Genomic DNA, 20,878 nt, shown 5'->3' on the forward strand with positions numbered 1-20,878 from the left:
CATCTGAAAAATTTATGCTAGCAAGCGGGTAAGATTATTACTTTTCTTTCCACTTCAACGTCAACTTAGTTAGTTAATTAAATTGTTGATCCTCGCCCATCTTTGGCTACATGTGCAAATTTGTAAGTTTGAAGCTACAATGGTGGCAATCAAGTAAATGCAAAAACCAAAGCTTTGCTCACTCTCTTTGATAATCTGGAAACATTATTCCTGTGATTATCATCAACGCCACATATCAGATATATTTAATCACATCAACCTCCGAGGTATAATTATCAATAACTGTATATTCACAATCAGCGTGTAAAGAAATCATAGACAAGTGACCGCCACACTCAGATAAGATTATTTCACGCTTCACTCGTACAATATTATCAACATTTTCAAAAGAAACTAGTGATGAGATATGCATCGCTTGTATTTGCTTGTAAATACAGAACACCGAAATCGAGTGAACCTCAATTTGCAGTCATCCTATAATTCAAATCTTCAAATAAAAATTCAAATATGAAGTTTACGTGAATATTAGAAGTATGTTGCGGAATGTAAGTGAACCAAGGACCTGCATTGTTTACTGGTACCATCTGCACCGTCGGGCACGAACCTACATGTAAATTATTAATAAGAAAAACTAGTTCAAACGTTGTCTTCTCCTCATCCTTACATTTCATTTCTTGTGGGAAAAGAAATAAAAAAAGGAAGACCGACTATAAAACACACGCATATGAACACAAACTAACCCCGGGCTTAAGCAAGTTTCCATTCTTCACATCGCCGCCCAGATTTTATCCCGATTCGGAATTTTATCGCAATAACGATTTAACTGCGGAGTATGCATCTCTACAATGCATGGTTGCCACCCCCGGTGGCTGAGGAATCGAAGCGAGAGAAGCTGGCTTTTGCTGGAATCGTTCAGTCTGTTAAGGAGTTATTCAATCCGGACGATCCTGAATCCGTTTATGCTTCTCTTAAATGGGTCTCCGTTCTTGACCTGTAAAGTATTATCACCCTTAATTCTTTATCTTTCTCAGGTTAACCGCATTTCAGTTAATCATTGATTCTGTGATTGCTTGAATCCGCAATTTTGTGATGTATTGAGTTTTGGCACCCGTCCTCAATTCGGTATTCTGTCTTGAATTTCAGTAGAATTAATCATTTTGGTACTTTTGGCTTCCATTTTCCAGTAGACAAGTGTATTATGGTCATCCCACTCCAGTTTTAGCATATGGTTCTTTGACTGGAACAGGAATCTTTTCCCGGGAACAATAGAGTTTTGGTTGAGATACTATCTACTGATATAACATAGGAAGGTTCCACAAAAAATTTGAAGTGTTCAGTTTTGTTTAACAACACAAGTGAAAGACGAACTTTTTTAACAAAAGTTCTGGTGCGTTCTTCTTTGTTCAGCAACACAATAAAAAGACGAACAAGTTCTGACCCCATTTCTGCCTGTGCCACTTGGGATACATAATTAATAACATTCTCTTTCATTCACAAACTGGTGAATTGGAGGGGAAATATTAGAATTTAAGGCCACTTTCGTAATTTGTAGTGTAATAAGGTCTTTAGGAGAGAATGACAATGTGAATTGGCTTTGTATTTGACAAGCAGAGTAAAAACTGTAAATTGGCCAGCCTTATAGACCCATGTGATTATGCTTACAATCTATCAATGTCGACACAAATTGAAATGATAATGAACCAGGATGGATCAACTTTGATTTGTTTACTGGGAGGCCTTAATTCAGACGTAGGTGCCTGGTGGCGGGATGCCTTGGGCCAAGGTTTTTTGTCTTATGTTTTTATATTTTAAACATTGTTTCCTCTTTCACTCTCTACCGCCCTCCCTCTTCTTATAGTTTTGTTTATTTGTCATGTTATTCCTATTTTTATGCACTTTGTGTTAATTAGTTTATTTTTAGTTTTTCTTGATGGATCTCAAGGTTTTCTTTATCAGATGCAGATATAATCTTGTCGTGCACAGTATTTCTGTTTGATTGATCAAGTTTTACTCTTCATCCATTGAGCAGTTATATAAAGGCCAAAAGTGAGCTATCTCTCGAAGATGTCTCTGCCATGGTAGAAATTGGAATGAAACTATTTCAAATATCAGAGAACAAGCTTCATAGTCAGGTTGAGGATTTATGTTATGCGGGTTCCTGCTGGAGGTCTTGTTCACATATTTTTAATACGTGCTCTGATTTTTTTTTTTTTGAATGTGATTTCTTTATTAGGTTAGATGGGGAAACCTTCTAGTAAGATTGTTGAACAAATACAGGAAAAAACTGTCCTTGAAAGTTCAGTGGAGGCCTCTATATGAAATTTTGGTTCACACACATTTCTCAAGGTGAGCTCATAATTGGGACAGCTATTTGGTGTTAGTGATTCTATGAAGACATGATTTCACTGGGTTGAATAAAATTTTTTGTTACATTAGTACGTGGCATTAAATTAAGCAGTTCTTTTATATACATACGAATTTCTTTTCTTTCACTTGAGCACAGTGGTTTCTTTGCCTTGTTTGCCATGTTACACGGACTAATCATGGTATGGTTTTGGGCACATTTATGTTATCAACCTCGGGGTTCATTTAACATTGTAAAGCTTGACTGCACTTGTCTGGATGTCTAGTGTTGACAGAGGTACTTGAGCTTTATCAGATGATTCATGTAAATAATTGTTTTGTGGTTAAAATTTTTTTAGTTCTCTATGATTGTCTCATATATATTAGAATCAAAAGGTTGTCAGAGTCCTGTGCTTTATGGTATTCTTTGGTATCTTCTACTTTTGTTTGCAAATAGTACACATACAAATTAGGTCTCACTTTCTGATTCAGGAATACTGGCCCTGAAGGATGGAGATTGAGACAACGACATTTTGAGACAGTAATTTCTCTTGTTCGATCTAGTCGGAGATTTTTTCCTTCAGGTTCCGCCTTAGAGATATGGTCTGAATTCAGGTATTTTTGTCGTTTATTTTCTTTGAAATTTATTTTTAATGTCTGAAATATAAATAATGAGTTTTGCCTTATCAATATCAGGAGGATAATGAGTTGAAGTAATCTATATCATTAAAAAAGTATACATTTCTTGTATACTTAAAATTGTGCCACTCATTTGATCAGATCATGGGATGTGTGTCACATAGATTATAGTGTGTGTGTGGGGTGGGGTACAATTTAAGTTACTCAACTTCTGATTACTTGATGAAAAACAAGATGAGCTATGCCACTATCAGATGAAAAGAAGATTTTATATAACAGGGCCGAGTTATTTTTTGCTTAGATGCAGCGTCGCAGACAAATATGATATAGGATTTTTTGTGTCTTGAGTTATACTCAGGAAATTTTTTTCAGGAAAGGATGCTAGTACCTCTATAGTACTTCCTGGTGCATTATATCATATACTCTCTAAGAATGGGAATCTATAGCATCATAACAAGTTAGCTTATTACATACTCAGTGGAGATTACTTCTCAGATTTATTTGCTGTTTTTTTATTTGTTTTCTTTCTTCTTCGAATGGCTGTAGGTGAAATAGTTAGTTAAGTTTTTTGATTTCTAGCTTCATCATTACTCATTTTGACTTTAGTTACCTATTTATTATTTTATTTCTTACGAGTGCATGCAACTTTTTAATTTTTGGTTTGACATGACTTCAAGAAACTTCATCTTTTAATTTATAGCCAATTGTTCATGTCTTCTGTTGATTTGACTGTTCAATATTTTTTTCTTTATTTTAGTCCTGACTTGTGGTTCTGATCTTGTGAACCATTGTTATTCATTGTTAGATATTATTTCTGGGAAAAAAGAGCAACTTTTGCCTATCAATTACATTCTTCCGATGTGTTCAATGATTTTTATCTCAAATGTTAGTTTTTAACGCATGCTTTATTGGATGAAATACATTTCAGATCTCTAATGGAAAATCCATGGCATAATGCTTCTTTTGAAGGTGCTGGATTTTTGCGTCTTTTCCTCCCTACAAACTTTGAAAACAAGGATTTCTTTCAGCGGTAAACGACTACTTTGTTTTTGTAAATTATTTTCTGATGACTTAGACGTTACTTCATCATCATCTTGATTTTTTCCCCTTTCATTACAGGGAATGGGTGGGAATATGTTTAGATAATTGGGGTTCAATACCAAACTGCCAATTTTGGAATAGCCAATGGGCCTCTGTGACAGCTCGTGTCATAAAGAGCTACAGGTTCATTAACTGGGAGGATTTCACACCAGTTTTATTCAATATATATTTGAATATGTTTGAGGTAGAATCTGTTTAGTTAACAGTTTTAGCTGGTGTATTATCATTTTTTAACTGTTAATAATAATATATACGTTACTGGGGATTTTCTACTTCATTAATGGTTACCACAAGAATCATCAAAAAGTCCCCTGAGAACTAGGTGCTGCCATAGAAGTCAGCTGAGCCCCAGTTAGTATGTGCTCGGTAGGTTTTAGCAGGAAGTTTGGAAAACTGGCTTGACCTCTAGAGTTCAGATTTGTTTATACTTTTTTAATATACATTTGATGCTATGTTTGTTAATTGAGATTCAACTCATACTCTGCTTTCTATCTTTTATTTTCCTAAGATCTGTTTCGAGTTTTGAGGAATAGCGAGTATTTCATTTTTCAGATTGTATTCTTCATTTACAAACCATTTATATTACAAACCATTCATTCATTTGATATAAAAGAATCAAAGAAACATTTATGACTGAGTATAACGTTGGAATCAATACAAAATCATGAAACATTTGTCCAAGAAACTTATGTTCTGAAATGTGTGCATGTATGATATATGTGTAGGTGCCTGTGGCAAATGGGAGTGGTTCATGTCCTTTTTCTGTAGATGTTCCCAGGAACACGATATTTCTATTTGCAAATCGAACTGGCATACCATCAAAGGCAGTTGCTAAATCAATTGTAAGGCTTGTGTTTACTACCTAAGCAATCTAGCAGTGGTCCACTGAACTTGAAGTAATGGTTTTAATTACTTTATCTGATTGCTAATGCAGGTGTATCTGTTGAAACCTGGTAGCTTGGCACAAAAGCACTTTGACGATTTAGTCAACCTTTTAGAGCAGTTTGTTTTCTAGAATTTTATTTACATTTTTTTCTTTTTATACAAAATCTTGGTTTTACACGTCGCAATTTATATGTTTTGTTTTTCGATTTTTTAGATATTACCATCCTTCAAATGGTGGTCGTTGGACTTATTCATTAGAACGGTTTTTGTTTCATTTGGTGAATTTATTCCAGAAGCGGTTGCATCAGGAGCAATTGTAAGTTTTCTTCAATACAAGAGTACTATTATGCAATGTGTTGGTATACTTTTTGATAAGTCATTGTTCCAGGAGTAAAGATGCCGGTGAGCAATCTGAACTATTCATTTCCCAGGTTGATAAGGTTTCTTTTGTTAACACCGTGCTGAAGTTGATTGACCGGGGTCAGTATAGCAAAAACGAGCAGCTTTCTGAAACAGTTTCCGCCGCAACTTCTATTTTGTCATACATAGAGCCATCATTGGTTCTGCCGTTTTTGGTGTCTAGGTTTCACATGGCTTTGGAAACTGTAAGTTGCATAAATGAGTTAACAGTTCCACATTTTGGAAAGATAACTGATTTTGCTCTGTCTCTTCACTTCTAAATTTTCAAATAAATATATGTCGGTGACAGCAGCATAAAGTTAAAAACCTACTTTTTTGTAGTCATGCTGACAACTTTGTTCATTATCAATTTAATGGTATTATCAGATGACAGCCACCCACCAGTTGAAGAGTGCCGTGACATCTATAGCTTTTGCCGGGCGGGCACTGTTTTTAAATGCTTTATCTCCCTTGGATGTGAATTCAACTAGTGTCAATGGACCTGATCCATATGCTGATCTGCTGATGGTTGCTTTGTCCAACGCATTACTTGGAATGGATGCCAATGATCCTCCTAAAACCCTAGCAACTATGCAACTGATCGGTTCCTTATTTTCCAGCGTGAGGGGCCTTTTCACTACACATATCCTTAACGCATGAGCTGTTCGGACTGAGCTCGATCATCTTTTGTTTGCAGATGTCTACCTTGGAAGATAATATGAATGGAGCTTTAGTAATTCCTTCAATTCGCTTCTCGGAGTGGCTTGATGAGTTCTTATGTCGACTATTTTCCTTACTTCAACACTTGGAACCTAGTGGTGTGCTGTAAGCAATTATATGAAATCTTGCTTTTTTATCTTGTTGCCTATACACACGTTTACATATGCACGTACAGTCTGTGGCAATATGTAACAGCTTCTCGCAGATATTACCGTCGGTCTAAGTAGCCATTCTTGCTGCAGGAATGAAGGCATTTATTCACCAGCAAGTTCAGGGACTTTCCTGGTTGAGGATGGTCCCTACTACTTTTGCATGCTTGAAATAATGCTTGGGAGGCTCTCAGATTCTCTCTACAAGCAGGTGATTTAGATATCAATATGAATTTCTTTGTATTTCAATTTTTGTTTGAAAATACTGTTGTGAAATTGTACATAATATCCAACAGGCACTTAAAAAAATTTCCAAGTTTGTTGCTACAAATATTCTTCCTGGAGCAATTGCAGAGGTTGGACTGCTTTGTTGTGCTTGTATTCATTCAAATCCACAAGAAGCTGTTGTTCAGCTCGTTAAACCAATTTTAGAGTCAGTTATGTCCTCATTGAAGGCAACACCAGGCACTGGTTTTGTAAGTGGCGCAACTTCAAAAGCGTCATCATCTAGCAAGGTTATTCTTCTCTAAATGACTCAGATAAGTTTAACTCCCACCAGGATATTTTATCATCTTATACTTGTGTTTCTTTAGGTAAGAGGCACTCTGTCACCAGCTCTTGAGACATCAATTGTTTATCAGTTGAAAGTTCTGTCAGCTGCAATATGTTATGGTGGTCCGGTGCTTCTACATTATGGGAAACAATTCAAAGGAGTTATTGTTTCTGCATTTGATTCAACATCTTGGAAGGTTTTTCTTCTATCTTGTTGACATAAATCTTAGAGAGTTCTGCACATACATCTGGTCTAAGTAGTTTGTTTAACACTTGAAAGGTAGTTGAGGGAAACTTTCAAGCATGAATTTTAGAGGCCAACGGGATTCATTAATTACATATTTCTCTAGTATCAGGAATCTCCAATGCTATGCCCCCAAGTTCTACACGTTTAAATGAGTTAATGATTTAATTTTGAAAAGGGACATGCAACTATTTCTGAAGGTGTGGTAGAAATGATGATTCCCAAAATTATGTTACTCATGATCCAAGGCACAAAGATATTAGATCACCTGTGTATTCTTGTTGTTTGAAAATGCTAGATTTATTTTTGCCCATCATGATGGATCACAAGCTGATTTGAATAGCATTTTTTTATTGTAGTAGTTTTTTATGGTTAATTTGAGGTTGGTTTCTTGCTAACTATACAATATGGAGTAACACAGTTGGAATCTACTGAGTGGAGAAAGTGTGTCATCTCATTGTTTGACAGCACACATGAAATCCTGTTCTTATTCTGGTTAATTGTGACTTCATGCATGTAATATCCATGCTAACTGTATTTGTATGCCTTAGTGGAGTCGCGGAAATGTTATTAGAAAGTGTACGATATGGAACTTAACTCAAGCAGAATTTAGTGGGCGAAGAAAATATTCGTTTGTTTATGATTAGACACAAGTATTAAGCCGTATTCTTATCTAGGTGTATAATTCCTTCATGCACTTGGGATGATAATTGGATTAATATGCCTTGGTGGAGTTGTGGGCATGTTATCTATTCTTTTGGGTAACTGTTCTTTGAATTCGAAATTGAATGTTTATAAAGTTTTGAATAAATTGCAGGTCAATGGGGCTGGTGATCACGTCCTCCGTTCTCTTCTAGGGAGCCTTGTTCACTATTATCCCATGGATCAGTACAAGTATGCCAACTCTTGTCACATTTGGTTCAGATACTTTATTCGACATGTGGGCAAGCTATATGTCAATTTAGCGCGCTTGTTTTTTACTCGTGTTGTAATATCATATCTTTTTAGGTGTGTTTCGTCTTACTCTTTTGCTACTACACTGGAAGAATGGATTGATGCAAAAGATTTTTCCCCTGATAAGCCACTGAAGTCACCAAAGTGGCATGTACCTACTAAGGAAGAAATTCAATTTGCAAATGAGCTACTGAAAATGCACTTTGAAAATGCCATGGATGATCTGTTAACATTATGTCAGACCAAAATCCACTCCGATGCAGGTAGCACCTGGTTGCTCATCTTAAATAAGTTTATCTGAGCATGTAGCTTCCATAAATGTTCTTTTACCAGACTGCTTGGTACTGCTGTGGAGCTTTATATCATAAAGTTATATATACGACAATTTAGTGAGATACACATGCGTGCATAATTGTGTTTATGAGTATGTGATCTAAGGCTCTATTGATGGCTGTAAGTTGTCATTGTGGAATGTTTTACAGAAATGATTTCGTGACAACCTTGATATCTAGTTTGCATTTATGTACCAAGAAGATAAACACAAGTTTTCTTTCTTTTTTCCTGTCCTAGAGTCATCAGTGAAAGATTCTATAGTTTCTTTGCTATCTTATGGACTGACAACTATGTACTTTAACTGCCAGGAGATGAGAAAGATCACTTGAAAGTGACGCTTCTGCGTGTTGACTCTTCGTTGCAAGGTGTTCTATCATGTTTGCCTGATTTCGCACCATCATATCGGAATGGAATGGGCAATGATGCAAGCTCTGATCAGTTTTTGATTGCTGGAGCCACAGGTTCATGTATTGGTAGCTCAGAATTACGACAAAAAGCTGCTGATGTCATCCACGAAACTTGCACGTATGTTATGTTTCTTTCTTTCTCTGCTAGTGTTGTCTCCTTGCAATCACGTTGATGCTAACTTATCTGAAACTTATCATTGTTGCAATCTTGCAGATATTTGCTGAAGGAGAAGTCTGATGATAGCATTTTATTTCTACTCGTCATTCGTATAATGGACACATTAGGAAATTATGGTTGGGAGACCTCTTAGACAGTTCTCATTTTTGTTTCTTCTTGGTGTTTGATATCATGCGAATTATTTGTTGGTAAATCCTCCAGGAAGTGCTGAATATGAGGAGTGGTCGAATCACAAGCAAACCTGGAAACTGGAATCAACTGCCATTGTAGAACCACCAATCAATTTTATTTTGTCATCTCACTCTAAAGGAAAAAGAAGGTAATGAATCCACTGTTATATCCTGTTGCTACGTCAAGGTATGTGTATTTTGATTCTGTGTGTGTTATATAGGCCTCGGTGGGCAATTATAGACAAAGCTTATATGCACAACACGTGGAGATCATCGCAGTCATCATATCATTTATACCGGACTTCTGGGAACATTTTTCCATCAGACCATTTGACTCTGCTAATGGACGATCTTCTTAAGCTCGCTTTGCACAATTACGAAACAGTTAGAGGGTAAGTATATTACTTCTTTTTTTTTTTTGCCTTTGTTTTTCTTCTTGAATGATATGGGAATTGAGAGATTAAGAAGGTTATCCTTTAATCTATTTGTGTACTATTATATGTGGAATTCTAGTTTCAGCATTTTTGAGTGGTAGTCAAACTCTCTCCTCTCTCATCATGTCAATGTACATGTAATTCCAACCAAAAGTTCTCCACTTCCTTTTTCATTGATTATTATTTATTTCTAAATTGTTTGTAATGTCCTCAGAATGGCAACAAAGTGTGTCCTCAAAATGATGAAAAGATGGCCATCAACAATTTCAAATTGTGTGCTCACTCTTTCTGAAAACTTGAGAAATCCTACCTCGCCTGAAAATGCAGTCTTAGGTTCTTGTGCAATACTGTCATCCCAAACGGTTCTCAAGCGTTTGACGGTACCACTTTTTTTTAGGTAATTTACGTCAAACACTATAAAGTAACTACTGCTAATTCTTCTCTTCTTCTCCCTTAAATCCAGGACATAAAGGCTCTTTCTTCATTTCTTTGCGGAATTTTGTTCAGGTAACATTTTATGATGTTTACATTGTTTTCGCCCCAAAAATCGCTTTTCAATGAATGAAAAGTATTTTATTTAACATCTTGTTGCTTGTAGTTCCCACCATGAATCACTGAAGGCTCAGAAAGCAATTACCGAGGTGAGATTGTTTGATTCATCCCACCTTTCCCTGTGTTTAAGCCGGTTTAAATTTTCAAGATTACTCCTCAAGGAGTTCTTAGATAACCATATCCTATATGTGAATAACATTAGATGTGATGATAACAGCTTTTCGTCAAGTATAATATTCATTTTTCTGGAGTATCGAGAAGCTTTTCCCGGGCAACTGGCAGTCATGCGGATGGGACTGATTTTACAGATCTCATTACTGAGATTGGTTCTATGAGTTTTGAAAGCTCCAACTTGCATTGGCGGTACATATTGTTCTCGTTATGTATATTGGAATTACTGTTACTTCTATTTTCTTGAATGGGTTATTGATACTGTTACTGCAATATCATCATCCATAGGTTATAGAATGTACAGTGTCAGGCATTATGCATATCCGCTGCTGTGACTTCCGGATGTGGTTACTTTCCTTTTGTGGTGTGCATACCTACAAATTTGATTAAATTTATTTGTTTTAATTTCAGGTATAATTTAATGGCTAACAGAGTTCTGCTGTTGCTGGCTATGGCTTCTAGAAATGATCCAAATTCATCTAAAGAAGTTTTGAGTGAAATTGCTGGTTTGTAATTAATATATTGTGATGCCTTCTATATCTCAGAGTGCTAAGCTGAAGATTGGTTTCTTATTGTTTGATTGCTTTATTATCCATTGCATTTTCTATTTGCTGTTTAATTAGTAAAATTCAAAATTTTCTCTGATTATATAATGTTCAAATCCTACCCATTTCAGGTCACTTTTTGAAGAATCTGAAAAGTCAACTGCCACAAACCCGGATACTGGCAATTTCTGCTCTAAACACGCTTTTGAAAGAGTCACCGTACAAGCTTCCTGAACAGAGTTTAAATGTTAGCGGTGAATTGCAGAGAGATGCCAAGTCATCCCTTGAAGGAGCTTTGACTGATATTTTTCAGGAAGAATATTTTTTAACGAGACTTTGAATAGTCTTTCTCATGTTCATATTTTCACAGATGCAGATGGTGTCAGTTCTAGAGGGCATCATGGGATCACTTCCTTGCAAAGTTTTGCGGACAAGTCAATAACTCGTTTCTACTTTGATTTTTCTGCTTCCTGGCCTCGTACCCCTAGTTGGATTTCTTTATTCGGAAGTGATACCTTTTACTCAAGCTTTGCACGGATTTTTAAACGGCTTATTCAAGAATGTGGCATGCCTGTTTTACTTGAACTACAAAGTTCGTTAGTGGATTTTGCGGATGCTAAGGAGAGGTCAAAGCAATGTGTTGCTGCTGAGGCTTTTGCTGGAGTTTTGCATGCTGATGTTTCTGGCGTCTTAGAAGCATGGGATAGCTGGATGGAGGTCAAATTGAAGAACATTATCCATGCACCCTCTCTGGAATCTATTCCAGAGTGGGCGGCTAGTATTCGCTATGCAGTCACTGGGAAGGGAAAATCTGGAACCAGGGTTCCTCGTTTGAGGCATCAAGTGATTGGCTGTCTGATGAAACCTTTACCTCAGATAGTTGCTACTTCTGTAGTCTCTAAACGCTATACTTTTCTTTCGGCAGCTTTCATTGAAGTATCTCCACCACGAATGCCCGAACTTGAAATTCAGATGCATTATGAACTTGTAAATGAACTGCTGAGTAATATGAGTCACTCGTCTGCACAAGTAAGCCAAATTATTCCCTTTACACATCCTGAAGAGTGTGTGACGTTGATTTATACTTGAACTAAGTGCTTTATTATCTTCCAGGCCTATGGTTATTGGTTTTTTCTGAAACTAGAATTTTTTAAAAATGGATTATTCTTTTAGTAATTTCCATAAGCAATTATCTTCTACTTGGGGATTACAATTAGGGTTTTTGGTATGACTGTGTCTTTCCGTCTAGGCTTGAAAATTGATGGCCAGAGATTGTTGTGATTTACCTGTGCTTTAAAGCTGCGTTTGTGGGGAAGAGATCTATTTTCGGATGGTAGGTGTTATTCCAGCAACCTAGAAAGGAAATTTAGTCAAACCCTGAGTGGAAGCAACTTTTTACAGTTCTCTAGTCTTCGTCGAATATTGTGCTCATGTGTTAGACCATCCGGTCAATGATTTTATTTTCGCAATTTTTTAATACTTTTAGAGAATTATCTTGATTGTATAATAACAATCAGGAATTGAGAATCCAGCAACAGTAATCTCACTTTTCGATTTTAAACTCTTTGCTACTTTGTTTCCATAATTTTACCTTTCCTTTTCTATATTTTTTTCCCTATATAATTGAAGTTCTTCTCTTCCCTTCTATTTTTAAGTTATTGATGGTCTTCATCTTTCTTGCGATCCATTTTCTCTTGCTTCTGGACTTGCATAAAATTCTGCTTCAAATCTTCTTGGAATACCGTTGGCTTATATATGTAATGTTTTTGATGGGATGTTTCTTCTTCTCGTCTTTGGCAATCGCTTTGAAATGATACGAGTGGTTCCAATACTTGTAGTTTCAGCACTGGTAGATCATAAATTTGTCCTATTCATATTATCTGTTGTGCTGTACACTATGCGAGTGCTCTTAGCATAAACCAATTTCTCATTCCCATGTGGAAAATGTAACTTCTAACACTCTTTTATCCACAAATTTACTGCTATCTTCTGTCAAGTTTATTAGTCTTGTCTGTACAGGTCAGAGAGTCTGTTGGTGTTACGCTTGCTATCTTATGCTCAAACCTTCGGCTTCATGCTACTTTTGGCAATGATCACTTGCATAATGTGAGTGCCGCATGTGCGGATTTAGGGGTTGCAGAATCCTGGGATCAATTTTTAGTAAAGCGCGCATCTGGACTGGTAGCTAATATACAAAACCTTAATGCATTGGAATCTTTGGTGATTCCAACCGGAAAAATATCTGAGAATGGGATCTCAGATGACCTTTCTAAAGATGATATAAAATGGATGGAAACGGTATTTGTGCTATTAAATTGTCATATTTATCTGATGGGTTGGTTTGTTGGTTGTCCTTTAGTAAACAACTAACACAATTCTTTGCGACGTGGGCAGTTGTTTCATTTTATGATTTCATCTTTGAAGTCTGGAAGATCCTCGGTTTTGCTGGATGTTATTGTGCAACTCATGTTCCCTGTTATATCTTTACAGGTAAATTTAGTCAGTCGCCTTTTGGGGTTCTGCAGTGATTTTATTTTTATTTCCGAAAATGCATGTGATGCAGCACAAGTTTAATGATTTTCCTATATATATATATATATATATTTGGTTGTTTTTTAGTATTATTTTTAAAATCACTTAATAGCAGTAAAACTAGAAATCTAATCAATCATCTGAAAGTGAAGGTCTGGATTAATGTTTGTTGCTGCGAATGAATATTTTTCTCTTCACAGAAAAGTAGATGAAACACAAACAATTCAAACTAAACTAGCTTTAATATTTTAAAAATTGGATCATTTGTTCATGAATTGTTTACATGTTGCATGGTTCAACTAACAGGTGTTTGGATATATGACCATCTCTCAGTTGTCCATGTATTATTCTAACGATTACACACTGTTAACCCTGATTTCTATTATTAGTTTGTTAATTGTAGTTTTAAGCTATCATTCGAGTTAGAAAGTACTGCACTGTAATTTACTACATTGCAAAAAGAAAAGGTTATGTTGGCCTGAAAATTTCTCTTTATATATCTGTTTACAATGCTGTGGTTTTTGTTGCGCCCTAAGTCTACAATTAAGCTTGATTGTTGTTCCTGATAGGAAACATCAAATAAAGATCTATCGAATTTGGCGAAAGCAGCATTTGAATTATTAAAATGGAGGGTGTTTGGGGAACCCCATCTACGCAAAGCTGTGCCCATTATTCTTTCTTTAGCCGAAGATCCCAATTGGAGAACTCGATCTGCAACTTTGACATTTCTGCGAAGTTTCATGTACAGGTATCATAGCTGATTTTGGAGTGGTATATCTTTGTGTAAGGCACAGGCAAGATTATGTAACATGCTCTCATGTTTATCGTAATTCATGTAACCATATTTTAAATTTCTTACACCTTTGATTGATTTTCCAACACTGGTTATTAGACGTGTATTTTTTAGTATCTAATGAGAGACTTGGTTTTTTTCACATGTCCAACTATCTAAATTATTTTTGATTGTTTCTTAGTATGCATTTTATCATATCTCCCTGCATAAAATATTTGTAAGTTATGATAATTGTACTAATCTTGCTTTTAGTCATGAATGATACGTTGTTAGTCAGCTCCAAAGCAGCCCTACCTCTATTTCGCAAGTGGGAAACTAATATAGCTGTTAGTTTTAGTATGCCATTACTACTCTTTGTGATTTCCTAACAATGTTTAATATTTACTTCGTCATCCTGCTACAGGCACACTTTTATTCTCACCAACGTGGACAAACAGCAGATATGGCAGACCGTAGAGAAGCTGCTGACAGACAATCAAGTTGAGGCAAGTTTCTCATCTGATACATTTCTTGTTTAGACAATTTACAAATTTAGCTAGTGTATCAGTTTACAAATCAAATGTGGCAAAATCAATTATCAGTCACATCTCACTTTATGAGTTCTGGCAAGTATAATCATCACAAACTTGTTCAGGTTAGGGAGCATGCTGCGGCAGTTTTAGCAGGGTTAATGAAGGGTGGGGATGGAGACGTAGTTGATGATTTTCGCCGTAGGGCTTATGGGAAAGCAAATCTTCTACTTAACAAGAGGAGGCTGAGGTTTTTTTCTTGCTTGGACTTTACATATGCCATGCTCTTTATTGACCTCCTCCCACCCCCGGCAATGCCTACCATTACTTCCGAAGATGACTTTAACCCCTTTCCATATGAAATTTTTCAGTCTTTGATTTTTTTTTGTAATTTTTATGTGCTTGTTCTAGTGAAATGCATATGCAATATGGTAGCTTTTTATATTTATTGTTTACTGAGCTATGATTAATTTGTAGAGCACTGCTACATGGTTCTTTTATGGAATATTTTAAATAGCATTCAAATAGATATAGCCCTAGAACCTAAAGAAATTTGAACAATTTGCTGTATGCTGCCCTCGCAAGTCATTAACTCGTACGATCTTTTTTCGAAAATGTTCAAACATATTAACTTTTTAGCTCGCAATTTTTTTCTGATTGACCATTTAACAGGGAAGAACCACATGTGAACTTAAGTCACATAGGAATTTTGAAAAAAATATTCCTTTACTGAATTGTTTTAGTTTTGCTCGAATTGAAGAGTGGCTATCATTCTATCCTTTATGGCATTTCCATGTCCATAATGTGGTAATTATTGTTGACCAATGGTATCGGTGGTCAATATATGGTTATTTTACTAGCGCGTAATTATCTATTTCGTCGTTTCCTGTGTATTTCTCTTACTGCAATTTCTTGCATGTGCATAGCTGGTATGCACATTATCTATGAGAGGAGAGGCAGCTTGAATGTGATGTGGGTTTTGGCTCCTGAAATATCACAGTTCTATATGCACTCCATGAATCAGTGTCTCTGTCCTGACCCTTGATCACTCCTTCACTCTTACAGAAGTAAGGTCTCTGCAGTGCCCATGGCATCTATACATGGTTCCATACTTGCTTTGGCAGCTTGCGTGTTATCGGTTCCTTATGATATGCCCAGGTATGTTCGATTCTGGACATATTTATCTTGCACCAAGATAGTCAGGAAAGAGCATATAAAATGAATAGTGGGCGTTATTCTCTTGCACACCACAATTTACTTTACTCATGTTCGAATAGTCTAATATCAAGCTTGTATTTCACCGATTACTCTGTATGATGTTCTGTTATTTTTCTGAGGTTATCCTGCTTGGTATTTTTGTGTGTGAAATGAATTTCCCTATTAAGATATATGTGAATTAGTCTTAACCTCTGTTTTGAAGATGCAATTTTGTTGAAACTTTCAAACTATTGCTAGTAATTCCATTTGTTAGCTTCGGTTTTTCTACAGGAACCAGGTTTTAAATATGATGTTAGAGTAATATTTTAAATCCTTGTTCATTTCTTAACATGAAAGTTGGAAGATATTTAGATCGGTTTTTTAATATGTTTTACCATAATCAATGTTCTAGACACTGTATTGACAAGTTGAAAGTACGATGGCTGTAGACACGGGCAAAAGTTCTTTATTTTTTGCTCAAGTGATATTCTTTATCTGCAATAGTAAACGATCTAAAATTATGTCCCAGTTGGTTACCTGACCATGTCACCTTACTGGCTCGTTTTGTATCGGAGCCATCACCCCTGAAGTCTACTGTTACAAAAGCAATTGCGGAATTCCGCCGCACCCATGCTGACACGTGGAATATTCAAAAAGATTCATTCACTGAAGAGCAACTTGAGGTATAGCCATACAAGTGATTTCCTTTTCTGCTGAACAGTTGTCTAGTATGAGTCAAACATGAGCTCTTTAGTTAATGAGTTTATCGTCCATGCTTGCAGGTTCTGGCTGATACATCGTCTTCGTCGTCATACTTTGCTTGATGTACATTGTATTTTAAAACACCTCTCCCCTCACCCAAGGCAAATAAACGAAAAAGGAATAGAAACACAGATACATTATTTGATATCTTTGTAGTGATGTAATCAGATAATTATTTATAAGGTTTTCTTTACATTTTTCTTATCAATAAGTTCACTATATTTTTATCTGGAATATACTCTTGCCCCATTTTTCCTAACTTATAGAATTAATCAAATCATCGGACGGTAAATCCCACAAGGAGCAGTCTGAGTTGAAAATACTGGATCCGATTCTTGTTTCTTTTCTACTTCCAGAGTTCTCCCCTTGTTCATCCTCGAGGTTTTCATGCAAATGACCATGCTGGTCCCCTGCAGTGCACGTGCTCCCAGTGCATAAACTCTGGCTCCATGGAGATACATCCCCATTATCTCCGAAAAACGCTAGTTCATAGCGAAATCCAGAATCTGATCCTGAATGAGTTTTGAAAATTCTATCGAGATTCACGGAAGTTGTTTCAATAGGGTCCCAAGGCTTATTTAGTGGAAACGAGTCAGGCTCATTTATGGCCTTTGACAACCCAAATTTGATCTTTTCAATTGTATCGTCTTTATTATCCTCCGGTTTAATGCAAATATTGTGGTTAGATGAAGCTGTTCCACGTTGCTGCATCTGGAGGTCGATACGTCTCTTTGTGAGGAGATGAAGCATTTCATCTTTGAAGCACCCTAGGGCTGCTTCAGCCAAATTCGGAGCCTGTTGTGGTGGAAGCGTGGCTATCTCTGTTATGAGGTGAGAAAATGGCTTGTGTGTAACGGGATCAATTCCCATACCGGAAAGCTTCTTCTTGAGTTTGGTGTTCCAATGATTTTTAACATCATTGTCTGTGCGTCCCTGCAGCTGGGCAGCAATTACAGACCATCTGTTTAATACAAGGTAAGCAATTCCTACCGTCAGAGAACTTTTCAGGTACTCTTAACCATATAAAATCGATGAATAAAAAACGAAAATTTAATTGTATGAATCGTTGAAGAACTCTATTTTCTGAGTTCGATGTGGGATGTTACCGGTTTCCGAGGACCGAGTGAAGGGTTATGATAGTCTGCTCTTCTGCCTCTGAGAATTGCCCGTGTTTGAGGTCAGGACGGAGGTAATTAGTCCATCGCAATCTACAGCTCTTCCCACATCTCTGAAGGCCTGGAAATTAATATGAATCAATAAATCATCCAGCATGATAAATTTCTTTGAAGAATAGTAATGTTATTCTGATCAAATCAAGATCGAGGAAAACCAGCATGCTTGGGAATGAGACGCCAGTTCCTAGTTCCATTTTGAGCAATGTAGGACGACAGTTTCTGGTCTTCCTCCGGAGTCCATTGCCCTCTTTTGACACTCTCCTTTTCACAGCATGGAATTCTACCCATTTCCAAGTATGAGTTCAACTACTTTATATGATTTTCAGACAGGAACTTTTTAATATAGTCGGATGTATATTCTATTCCAAAGAGATGAAATACTAAACATGGCGTCAGTTGGTGATTCTTGGTGTTATATCACACGGTGGACTGGACGTGTAGTAGTAGTAGTTAAATAGAAAGAACGTATGCACACGGTGGTGGAGTTGCAAATGCACAAAAACTGAATGATTTTATTAAAGAATTCAACTCCCCATTGCTCGTGTGAAGAAGAGGCTGGTAGCTCACCTGCAAGACGCCTGGTCAACTCTCTCCCTCTCTCTCTCTCTCTCTCTCTGAATGTTTCATGTGTGTATCTGTTTCGGGGTTGACTGAGGTATCAATAACATGAGGCAAGGAAAGGTGGGTTGGGTGGTTTACAGATTAGATCATACAAAACAACAGGGATTTTTACAGATTTTCCGAAAACTAAGGTTGCTGTTGCTTCATGTTTCTTGCAAAAAAATCATGGTTGTCTCTCTTTGATAAAATAATCATGTTTTCCTTAGCATTGCAAAGGTTTCCTGCAAGAGTGTATGGTCGGGTTTTATTTCCCTCTGTAGACCGAGCGTGCGCTGTTTTTTTTTTTTTTTGACTTACGAATATCAAAGGTTTTCTTTTGGGGAAGTTGGTGAAAAATCCCTAATCAAAATATTTCTTTGGGTTCACTCCCTACCCACAAAATTATGGTACTATGTCATACAAAATGTGGTACACTTCATGTGGAAATGTGGTACTAAAAAAGTACCCAGGGACTGAACACGAAAAAAAATCGACGGCTGGAGACCGAAGGCCAATTTCCCGTTTTCAACCGCTAATTATCTTCACACTAAGCAACTGTCTTGTTAGGAGGAACTAAAAGCCGATTTATTTAGGAGATGAAGAATTGAACTTACAATCGAACTGATTGGATATAAAATTAAGCAGATCTTATAAAATGGGTTGGGATCGAATTTCAAGGTTTTTTTAATAGAAATATTTTTTTTAACAAATGTATTATTCGGATCCTACTATAATATAATATTTTAAAAAAAATGTCACATTTATTTTTATTTTTTTGAAAAAAAAGGAAGTTTCATATATGCATGATGTGTATGTGTTTGTTTGATAATAATACACGTTTCTCGATTTTTCTCATATTTTGCAATTATTTCTAAAAATTTCACGAAATCGCCTTGATTTTACAATTAAATTTATTTAAAAAACAACTCATTATTACCATTAAAATTAAAATTATCATTATTTTTTAAGATTTTGATAAGAAGAAAGATGACGGTGTGATACTTTATTCCACATGGTTAGAATATTGTTATTTTAAATGGTTTTATAATTAGATATAATGAAGTTTTTAACAATTTGAGTTAGCTGTTTTCATAAAATATAGGTAAATATGAAGTAGTTACAAGAACTTAGAGCAGGCGCGTTAACATGGGCTCGCGACGTGTCGGTCTCGGTCTGTCACATAATGCATGTAATTAAATGATACATAAAATAAAATAATATTGATAAAAAAAAATTAACAATCGTAATAATATTGATGTGCAAAGAAAAAATTAGTTACATTAATTAATGGTCTCGACATTGTCTTTTATAATCGGAAGAGGGAAAATGTTTAAATATTGACAGTTATTAAATTCGAGGTCGGATTATTATACATTTTTAAAAGTCTCGTGTTTTGTTAAAGTTTTGTAATTATTATTTTTTATATAACATTTTATTGAAAAACCCCGAAGTTGACTGTTTTTTATTAAATCTTAAATAAAAGTAATAATATTTTGGAAAATATTATTAGAAAATTATGCTATAATACAAGTTTGAGATGCGAACTCAAAACTAATTAATCGAATTTTAGATTAAGCTTAAATTCGTTCTTCGGTATCACAATTCATCTTTCTCTTAACAAGCAAGCAAATGAAGCTCAAAATAGTCCCAAAAAGTAAAAAAGCAGAGGAATTTTAAAATACTAAACACCCAAATTAAGCACATTATTTCAAAATTCCAAGTTTAATTTTATTAATTGGAAACGTGGATTTTAGAATTTAATTCTTAAAATATTGGGCTAATAATATAAATGGGTTTGTTAATTTATATCCATTTAATATAAAAAGAAAATGGCACTCGATGGCCATGAATAATGCTTACGTGGGCGTTGACCGACAGTAGCATGGACATTGACCTACACCGGATGCAGTGCCAGCGGCTCATTGGTTTGATGGGCCAGCCCAATAGCTTGTGGTTCCTCTCCACTTGAAAGAGGGTAACCAAAATTTGGCTCGATTTTTTTTTTTCATCTCAGTTTTTCCCAATAAAGTACGTTACTCCATGTATTAAATTTTCATTTATTTTATAGTGATTTATAAAGTTAAATGTGTTACAATCTACTAATTTAATTTTAAATTTTTGTGCAGTTGACATATATAAACTGATCCTCCAAATTTTGTAGTCGATGGTCCAAGTCCATTGTATCCAAACTAACGTGTCTATGTTGGGTTGAGCAATCGAAAAATGATAATTGTACTGTTGTACGATTTAAAGGTTTGAGTTGTATTTTTTCCATCAATTATGATTTTCTGTATGATGACAAGCGTTCGACCTTACATAACAGCACAACTATATTAAAGTTGAGGACATGATAGTAAACATTTAGGAAGGACACCAACTTTTTCTTCCAACTTTACCTTTATATGATATTAATATTACACTTTTGGTTTTGTTTTTAAATTTTAACACACACTTTTATTTTTATTTTTTTTATTTCAACAATTCAAATATCAATTTAGTACATCCATAATGATAAAAAAGACTGTACACGTACA

At 35.7% G+C, this 20,878-nt stretch overlaps 2 protein-coding genes and 1 long non-coding RNA gene across 4 annotated transcripts; 2 read left to right on the top strand and 1 right to left on the bottom strand.

The window, feature by feature from the left end:
* Positions 1-683: 683 nt before the first annotated feature.
* On the top strand, positions 684-16,798 carry LOC140981251 (proteasome activator subunit 4-like). The gene is given in 36 exon segments (XM_073447594.1): positions 684-993; positions 2,030-2,132; positions 2,234-2,346; positions 2,836-2,958; positions 3,911-4,012; positions 4,102-4,267; positions 4,809-4,925; positions 5,018-5,085; positions 5,183-5,284; positions 5,357-5,573; positions 5,755-5,988; positions 6,065-6,192; positions 6,330-6,447; positions 6,533-6,751; positions 6,830-6,985; positions 7,850-7,926; positions 8,041-8,249; positions 8,628-8,844; positions 8,941-9,020; positions 9,106-9,223; positions 9,296-9,466; positions 9,723-9,888; positions 9,972-10,015; positions 10,107-10,149; positions 10,278-10,423; positions 10,643-10,737; positions 10,908-11,093; positions 11,096-11,805; positions 12,796-13,074; positions 13,171-13,266; positions 13,878-14,056; positions 14,505-14,586; positions 14,736-14,860; positions 15,676-15,768; positions 16,337-16,490; positions 16,590-16,798. Coding segments are annotated over 36 exon segments (5,439 nt in total). The 5' UTR covers positions 684-832; the 3' UTR covers positions 16,632-16,798.
* A 13-nt stretch (positions 16,799-16,811) lies between these two features.
* On the bottom strand, positions 16,812-18,032 carry LOC140981256 (transcription factor MYB80-like). The gene is made up of 3 exons (XM_073447608.1): positions 17,900-18,032; positions 17,676-17,805; positions 16,812-17,530 (listed from the first exon to the last, which is right to left on the bottom strand). Exons 1-3 carry the CDS (start codon positions 18,030-18,032, stop codon positions 16,825-16,827), a joined length of 969 nt encoding a protein of 322 aa, XP_073303709.1. The 3' UTR covers positions 16,812-16,824.
* Positions 17,040-20,566, top strand: LOC140981262 (uncharacterized). 2 transcript variants are annotated; one of them, XR_012176061.1, is made up of 4 exons: positions 17,040-17,160; positions 17,256-17,400; positions 17,509-18,325; positions 20,471-20,566. It is a non-coding gene; the product is annotated as an uncharacterized lncRNA (long non-coding RNA). The 2 variants fall into 2 exon arrangements; XR_012176064.1 differs by lacking the exon at positions 20,471-20,566 and having other exon boundaries at positions 17,509-18,038; positions 18,141-18,217.
* The last annotated feature ends 312 nt before the right edge of the window (positions 20,567-20,878 follow it).

This window comes from Primulina huaijiensis, chromosome 1 (assembly GCF_012295235.1).
Source record: "Primulina huaijiensis isolate GDHJ02 chromosome 1, ASM1229523v2, whole genome shotgun sequence".
NCBI lineage: Eukaryota > Viridiplantae > Streptophyta > Magnoliopsida > Lamiales > Gesneriaceae > Primulina > Primulina huaijiensis.

Coding starts and splice junctions, on each gene's coding strand:
- LOC140981256 (XM_073447608.1), bottom strand. CDS start 18,032: ATGGGTAGAATTCCATGCTGTGAAAAGGAGAGTGTCAAAAGAGGGCAA. Junction 17,806..17,899: donor TCTCATTCCCAAGCATGCTG/GTTTTCCTCGAT, acceptor ATTAATTTCCAG/GCCTTCAGAGATGTGGGAAG. Junction 17,531..17,675: donor CACTCGGTCCTCGGAAACCG/GTAACATCCCAC, acceptor TGTATTAAACAG/ATGGTCTGTAATTGCTGCCC.